The sequence below is a fragment of the Miscanthus floridulus genome, chromosome 9 (genome assembly GCF_019320115.1).
Source record: "Miscanthus floridulus cultivar M001 chromosome 9, ASM1932011v1, whole genome shotgun sequence".
NCBI classification, from domain to species: Eukaryota; Viridiplantae; Streptophyta; class Magnoliopsida; order Poales; family Poaceae; genus Miscanthus; species Miscanthus floridulus.
In genome coordinates, this window is record NC_089588.1 from 57,617,230 (window position 1) to 57,626,245 (window position 9,016).

The 9,016-nt window shown below is 46.1% G+C and overlaps 1 protein-coding gene across 1 annotated transcript; it reads left to right on the forward strand.

Moving 5' to 3' along the window:
- The first annotated feature begins 7,836 nt into the window (after positions 1 to 7,836).
- Positions 7,837 to 8,418, forward strand: LOC136479968 (wall-associated receptor kinase-like 8). The gene has a single exon (XM_066477660.1). It carries the CDS (start codon positions 7,837 to 7,839, stop codon positions 8,416 to 8,418), a length of 582 nt encoding a protein of 193 aa, XP_066333757.1.
- Positions 8,419 to 9,016: the final 598 nt, after the last annotated feature.

Sequence of the window (9,016 nt, forward strand, 5' to 3'; positions counted from 1 at the left end):
AACCACCAGTGGCTGTCCCGGAGCATCCGCCATGGCACACTCCCAGGACGGACGGTGGCGTGGTGCCACATCGCCGACGCTGGAATCGTCGCTCACGCCCTCACCATCCAAGGGTTCGTGGGAAGCGGTAGGAGCGCAGCCTGCCATTCCCACAAATTCGGATGTGAGGGGGAAAGGCGCCAGCACCCTTCGGAGTCCTCGGGCGTACGTATCTGCAGAGGACGCGAGGCCATAGGGGAACCGATCATGCGGTGTTTGTGACGTGGACGACACAGTCTCTTCGTGTGCTCGATTGGGGATAGTAAATGAAGAGTAAGTAACAGTACGCATATTACTTACAGCGGGGTTTGAGCAGAGAGTTTGCTCGGATAGAAGCGTAGATGCCGAGCCGTTGGAGTCGCGCGTCCTGGAGTCGATGGAGGACGTCCCTCTGACGGGTGCCGGGTCGCGAGTCTCCTCGCGGAGGTGGAGTACGCTGAGCCGGTCAGCGGCGAAGTCCAGGCTTCCGAAGCGGAAGGCCTGGGAAGGCTCGAAGACGGGTGGAACCCGCATCCCGGCGGGCGAGAGTGCGGGAAATTCCAACGAGCCGAAGCGAATCGTATCGCCCGAGCCCACCACGGCGGGGGTGGCGAAGAAATGGGCCATCCGATTACCAAAAAAGTGTTGAACGTACATCATCTTCCCCACGGACGGCGCCAACTGTCGGTACAGAAAGTGACCAACTAGTAAATATTTGTAGTTTTGCTGCACGTTGTGATCGGAGGTGGCCTAGCACTCAATGACACGAGATTTATACTGGTTCAGGCAACGTGCCCTACGTCCAGTGTGGGTCGGTCGGTGACTTTATTCTCGAGCCCAGGTGCTCGAAGTTTGTAGTGGGGTTACAAACGAGAGAGAGAGAGATGGGGTGTCCGGTCGGTCTGGTCGGAAGGGCCGAGATCGACGGGAGCTATGCTATGAACGAAGTGTCCAAGCGTGTGCTTGAAGGGTTGCGAGCTATCGATCTAATGAACCTGAACTTGAAGAAGTCGACTTGGGTTAACTGCCTGTGTTTGGAGGGAGCACATCCCCTTTTATAGAAGAAGGGGATGGCTTTACAAGTGAGAGGGAGAGTGAGTACGGACGTTTCTAAGCCTTGTTGCCCACGCCGACGGGGACGGGACAATGGTGGGCGCCCGCAATACTGTTGATGGCACTGCAGAATGTTAGGTACATGTGGGAGGTTGAGCTGCTTTCTTCAAGACTGGAGGATGTCGGTACCTGCAAAAATGCTATCTCGCCGACTGGAGGCGTGGCTTTACCATGTTCACCTGGTACGGTGAATTCCGGCGCCCACAATACTGTTGATGCCCAGAGGCACATGGGGGGCCTTATCGTACGGGTTTTTTGATCGGCGCCTACAATACTGTAGAGGTAAATGTTGGCGCCTACAATACTGTTTGTGGCAGGGCGGTTGTAAAGCATTGTTCCGCAGGGTATGGCCCCTGGTGCCGTGGTTTGACTTGCGAGCTCCGTCTTGCCTTCCTTAGTACGCCTTCTGGTTCTTTCCAACCGGGTGTCCCAGGTCGAATGGCCCCAGTCGGTACTGGCGCGCCAGTCAGAGAATAGCGATGGGCAGGGTTTTCTATGAACCCCGGTCGGAGACACGGGGTCAGAGTCGGAGGCGGTCCTCGGGTCAGGCTTTCCAAGTGGAGGCCGTGTGAAGGCGGCCGGGGCCTGACGCTAGCGCTCTGATCGGAGAGGCCTTTCAGAGTTGGCATGAGCCTGAGCTAGAGCTCCGGTCGGGAAGATGGGACGAAGGCGGCCAGGGCCTAAAGCGAGTGCTTCGGTCTGTTCAGTTTAGACTCTTGGGCCGGTCCAGAAGAAAAAAAGGCCGTCCTCCTAGGCCGAGCCCCGGCGTGGAAGCCGGTCCCCGAGGGACCCCGGGTTTATGAACCCGACATTATGTATTGTGCAACATGTCTCTTGGCTTGTGAATGTGCAAGGTTGAGTGCATTAAGGTGGTCGACAACAACGGAGAAGGTCAAGCGAGGAGTTCAGGTTGATGGACCATGGGCGGTGAAGACCAAACACTGATACTTGGACCTAGGGACAAAGAGGCTATAGGATGGACCAAGGATGGCTAGCACATGACAACGATGAGCAAGAGCACATGGAGATGGTGATGATGGCAGTGTTGACCAAAGTCAAGGCTAGGATTGGACAAAATCAAGGCAAGGCACCACGAGCACTTGGAGGACCGCCGGGCCAAGGACATGAAGGACACATGTCAACATCAGAGGGTTGCGCATAGCTACATGGCCTAGGAGGGTTTGGTGTTCATGGCCTCAAAACTACAGGTAGAGTGGTTTTCGGGTTTGGGCCTCAAAATCTAGGGAAGGACTTGGGGCGGTACATGGTTTCATCAGAGAGCTTGAGTCTAGGCAAGACGACTTCATGAAGGGCTCGTGGTCGTCCGATGCTTTGAAGACCATCTAGACCATTTTGTCCCAGGTGATCAAGTGGTTCATGTCTAAATGTATGGGTATTCTTGGAATGTGTAATAATCCTATAGATAAGAAAGTGGCTGCCCCAAGACAACCATTCCGCCTACCATTTCATTTTGTAGGGATAGCCATGGGATCAAGTGCTAACCAAGAGATAGGCTAGAGAGGGATAGGCATCTCTTAGTCTTTTTCTTGACATTAGTGGGAGGATTTTTGGAGGTAGGCTAATCTAATGTATAAATGAATTCATGGTTGATTTGAACTAAAGAAAGTCTTGTCGAATTCGTCCTCTTTGCTCCCTCTCCTTAATTCCTTGTACATATAGCAGCACATTTGCGGAAGATCGACCCTAATGGATCTTATTTTTTCTTAAAAATAGAAAGCTAAGTTTTTTGAACTCCACCAAATCATCTTTCCCAACTCAAATATGCACCTCTTCCATTAAATTGGAATTTTTTTTTTGAGTGGGAACGGTCCCCATAGAGTAATGATGGGCACCCACCGTGATTTTGCAATACGTGTCCATGTGCTTGCGTGCAACAAATAAATCTATTGTTTAAATTTAAGAGGAATAGTTAGAAAGAAAACCCACACCTTTTTATGCCTTGGACATACATGGTGTTGCAAATCCATGATGGGTACTCATGATTGCTCCATGGGACCCTCGTCACCCAATTTTTTCCCGTTAGATTGGCGCGGACTTCACCACCGTAGGCTACACGCCTGAGCGCTGCCATCGGCCACCCCTCCTCCTCCCCGTTACCAAACTGTCGAACATCAGAGGAGAACCCAAGCAGTACTAACTCCTCGTTGGTAGGCGTCGAACCTTGCGGCACGGCACCCCTGCCTGCACGGCGCGGGCAGCGCTCGGGACCAGGCGCACTTGCCATGGACAAGGCCGCGACGAGGCCAGACAGCGCTCGCCCGCCACTGTCCAGCTTTCAGGCAAAGACTTGACCGACGAACAGGACACGGCAAAGCATTATCAGAACCTCACTTTCACATTCATGTCGAGCTGATCACACAACACAGCCACACACACGACCATTGTTCAATGATTCAATCCCCCATTGCACTTGCACTGCTAGCTTCGCAATAAATCTCTGAGCTAATTATATTACGCCGCAGATCGAGACCAAGTTTCGCAAGGGTGGTGAGTGTGGACCATGACGTCCATCATGCTCATCACCTTGCGAATGGTACTTTGTGCGGCGGCGTTCTCTCTGGTGATTCTTCATTGGTCTCCAGTGGAGGCGTCGACCACCGCGCTAGCAGACTCGTCGGCAGCTCTAAGAAGCATCAAGCTGTCCGGAGGGAACAAGATGGTGGATGGCGGCTGCCCGTGGAGCTGTGGCAATCTGACCTTCGTGTACGCATTCAGCGTTTTTGGAGCACTTCTTTATGTGTTCTAACAACTTTACATTTTTTTCTTAAGCAGATTTGTGTGGATTTCGTGTACCCATTCAGCGTTTTTGGAGCACTTCTTTATGTGTTCTAACAACTTTACATTTTTTTCTTAAGCAGATTTGTGTGGATTGAACCTGTTTGGCTAAAAAAATATGGAGCGGAGCTGAAAAACATGGAGCGAAACAGTTCTGAACAGGCTCTTAATTTGTATATTCTAATCACCATTACTAATAATATCTATTAAATCTATTCTGTTTTATAAAAAAATTGCTCACCTATGTCATTATGAAAAAAATCTATAAAGTAACCCCCTAATTTTACTTCTAAATTACACACCTCCACCATTATAAAGATAATTCAATATAACCCCTAAATTTGTATCCAAATTACCTATGCTTGCCATTACGAAAGATAATTCACAATAACCCACTAAATTTGAATCTAAATTATTCACCTATGTCGTTATGTAAGATAATTCAAAACAAGTCCCTAAATTGTAGCTAAATTAACCACCTCTACCATTAAAGAATATAATTTAAAGTATCCTCCTAATTTTTTTTATAAACTAGACACTTCCGCCGATATTAAAGATAATGCAAAAGTAACCCCTAAGTTTGCATGTAAATTATCCACATATATGTCGATGTTTGACCACCGATAGCCTGCCACGGGGGTACCCGGGCAGTATATTCGGGCTTCAGCGTATGCGGAACTCGACGGTTAACGCAAGAGACAGTCGATTTATCCTGGTTCGGACCCTCGATCTCTGATCGAGTAATAGCCCTACGTCCAATCGGCGTTCGCCTTTGCGTTGGATTGATTGTAAAGTGTTGTGATGTGTTGTTGAAGTCATGTCTCTAGGAACCCTGCCCTCCTTTATATAGTCAGGAGGTCAGAATCCTAGTCGGTTTACAATGAGAGTTCCTAGTAGGATTACAGAATAATACTACTACTAAGATTACAGGGAAAGAATCCTAGTTAGACTAGATCTTCTCCCTTCCTTACGGGTATCCCGTGGGTCCCGCACCGACAATATGCTATTATGAAAGATAATATAAAGTAATACATTTTACGTTGCATCTAAGTTGTCCACCTTAACCGTAATAAAAAATAAAACATTATCTTTCAAATCTACATGTAAATACTACTATAACTCTATAAGCTATTTTGAAAATTAATTCAATATCCATAAATTACACTATATATATTTCTAAATTATACATTCTTATCACTATTAAGTTAGGATAAATATTTACTGTAATTGTTATCAAGTGTGAAAAATATTCTCTTAACTAACCACATAGTAATCACACTACCAATTCACTTGAAGTTATAATAATATACTCTATCATAATGAACTTTTTAAGTTATTATTTTAAATAAGTTTATATATTTGGACTAAAAAGAAAAAACGACCAGAAGCTTGTTGGACACGTCTTTTGGGCTTTGGCCCACGATGAGCACGGAAGGGTATACATCATTTATGAGTTGCTCTTAATGATGACAAATGCAAGGACAAAAATTCAAGGCTTCGACACTAGTAAAAAAAGGGCTTCTATTTCCGGCTGTCAACCCCCTTTATTCCCGGTTACGCAGCCAGGAATAGGAGTTCGGGAATAAAGGGTTAGTAGCCGGGAATAGAAGTGGACCTGATACCAACCGGGACTAAAAAGGTAGCCACGCCAGCGCCTGGGCTGGCCCCTTTATTCCCGGTTGGTATTACCAACCAGGACTAAAGGGTCTTTTTTTTTCTTTTCCTGCTTATTTCAATTGATGATTCTTTTTTGTTTTAATTTAGTTTTCGAATACGCATTATTCGCTGCAAAGTAATATACGTATACGCGCGCGTACTATAAAGTTTTCGCTCGATCAATGCACGCAAGCAACACAAGTAAAAGTAAACTAAAACATAATATTACATTTCATCGTCACATGTAAAGTTTGCATTAATTGTATATTTCATCATCACATGTTCTTTGGATCAATATAAAATTTGGCTTTCATCATCACATATTTGCGTCATAGTAAAACTCGCCGCCGGGAGTAAGACCTGATCATTCAGAAATCCACCTATTGTCTCTTGGATTGCTTTGAGATGGTGTGTGTCCAGGGTTTTTTCCTTCAACCAACGAGTCTTCAATTTGAGATATGAGATAAAGAAAAAGTATATTAAGAAAAAGTATATTAGTATATATATATATATATATATATATATATATATATATATACTTACCCTTTTTTGCTCTAGACTAGTTCTTTTTTAGCACACTCTCGTGAACTCGCAAACATAGTATCCACATAGATTGGTCCCCTGGGGCTGCAGCAGAACCCACTTTACGAGAAAAAGATTCGTCATCATCCGAGCATAGGGAAATTGAACTAAGGTAGGTATATAGTACTTACTTTGTATAGCACTACTTTCAGTGACACTTTGCGTTTCATATGGTGTTTCTGACAGATCTTTTTCCCAACAACTACCAAATAACATAAAAAATATTTGGACCATTAATTTGCATGCAGAGAGACTGGAATAGTTTTGCTAGTGAGACTGCAATTACCTCTGAATAATATCTATCATCTCTTGGAACTCTTTTTGCTCTTTTCTCATCGAGTCCCAGATGCCTAGAAGACCTTTCTCCAGATCGAGTTCCATCGATATCCAGTGTTCACTGCCATGTCCATTAACACTCATTAATTAACTAACAGGTACAGTGAACATATATATATGGATACACGATCGTCGACATTATGAACACTTACCTGAAGTTGTAGGGGAAGAGTATACATTTCTTGTCACGTTGCTTCTCTAAGAACATCTTGATATTGGCCTCAGTTTCTGCTTTCCATGTTGGTTGGGGTTTAGGGTTTTTGAATACGATATGTGGATCAATGAAACCAATATCAGTATACCCTCTCTTTTTGCACTCTCCCAGCACAAGAGACCATTTGGCAAAGTTTGGCACCATTCCGGATCTTTTCGGGGGTGGACTCAGTTCAACGTATAATTAATCGGTGAAGTCACATGGAAATTCAATTAAAGTGAAAAATTTACCAAACCAATTCAGAAAAATCTCGAACTTGGTGGTGGCTTCACACTAGGCATTTTAAACCCTGATAAAAATTATGAGATCAATCAGGCACTAGAAAGCACATGGACCAGAAAATTCAAAGTATAGTTAACAAAAGAATATAATCAATTAAATGGTCTTTTCTCTTATTAAATAAATGTTTGGGTGGTTTCTTGTCGAGAAAGTGACTTAGTTCAGATGGCTAGCTAGTGCGTTGCGGTTTGGACCTTGGCTATGAGGTCGTGGGTTCAATGCCTGGCTGCCCCATTTTTTTGTCCAGCACGACTATATTATTTTATCAATAAAGATTTTATCCCGGTTATAGCCTAGAGCCGGGACTAAAGGTCCGGCTGGAGCCTCAAGCCGGGAGTAAAGATTTATTCCCGGTTGGAAGGTCTAGCCGCGACTAAAGGATAACCTTTAGTCCCGGCTCTGGGCTATAATCGGGACTAATTGTTGCCTGCCATCGCCACACACTTGGGGCAGGAACTTTATATCCTTGTTTGAGGATACAACCAGGACTAATAGTCCCTTTAGTCCCGAACACAAAAATACCGGGACTAAAGACAAAAATAGAGGCGGGATGAAAGGTCTGTTTTCCGGAGTGCGAGTGACGGACGGGCAAGCAAGACTTACGGTCAGGAAAGTGCGTGGTAACTTCTACCTTTACCCCTTTACAAGAAGAAGACGAAGAAGAAAAAGAAGAAGACCATGTATACTCCCGACCCCGTGGTATGTAATGTATCATTGTTGAAGACGCGCGCCATGCACTTGCACTCACAGAAACATTGCTGAGCGAAACAAATCGATTGAGATCAAGTTTCGCGAGGGCGTGTGTGCGTAGACAGATCACCATGATCAGCACCTTGCGAATGATGGCTTGTGCGGCATTATTCTCTCCGGTGATTGTTTGGTCACCAGTAGAGACATCGTCGTCGACCGCCGTGCTAGCAGCCTCCAGAAGCATCAACATCAAGGCCGAAGGAAACAAGACGGTGGACGGGTGCCCGGCGAGCTGCGGCAATCTGACCTTCGCCTACCCATTCGGCATCGGACCAAACTGCTCCCGGGGGCCAGATTTCAGGTTGATCTGCGTCGACGAAAGTCGGCCTCCCAAGCTCTTCTTGCGAGACGGCGTCAGCGAGGTGCTCAACAGCATCGATGTTGGCTTCGACGGGAGTGGTTACAACTATATCTGGGCCTCCATGTGGCGTGCCATCTCCATGAAATCCGGTGTCCGCGTCTACAATATGTCCTTCGAACCCGCTGGGAGGTCCTTCTCATATACATTTAATGATGTATTAAATGTCACCGGTTGCGATCTGGATGTGTATTGGATCGACCAGATAACCGGCATGACTATGTTGGGTTGCTCAACTTGGTGCCCCGGCGCCGGCGGCGAAGAAATCACGGAGACGGCGGCTAGGTACAACTGCAGCGGCATGGGATGTTGCTAGTATTTTCTTGTCGAAGACATCCGGAAATTTATTGAGCTCAGTTTCGTCCACCGGAAAAGCAGCAGCATCGGCGCCTCAAGATCCAACCGGACCTCTGTACTGCGGGATAGAATTACTGTTAGCAGTAATTCCACCCTGCTCGAGTGGTACCTTGTCGACCAACCCGACTATCCTTCCGCCAAGAAAAACCGGGCACAGTATGCTTGTATCAGCAACCATTCCGATTGCGAAGACAGCGGTCTGGCATCACTTCCTGGCTACATCTGCCAATGCGAACCAGGCTTCAGAGGCAACGCCTACGTTATTGACGGTTGCAGCGCTGACAATGGTACGATTTCATATCTACCCTCCCTTCTGCTTCCGACTGTAAATAATAACAATTTTTGGGAAGTGATTTTTTTCTTCATAATATATCTGTAGCCTGGAAGTGATGCGTAGGCCTTCTGACGGTTCGACCAGTGTTGCCTTTCTTAGTATCTTTTTTCCAACAGTTTGGACCTCAACCCTGGTCAATATATGTGTATTGAACAACTCATTTGGACCTCTCTCCAACCTAGACAGTTTCACACACATAGGGAGGCCTTGTCAAGGGTTTGAG

What these genes read in the sequence shown, in the direction of transcription:
- LOC136479968 (XM_066477660.1), top strand. Translation starts at nt 7,837, where the DNA reads ATGGCTTGTGCGGCATTATTCTCTCCGGTGATTGTTTGGTCACCAGTA.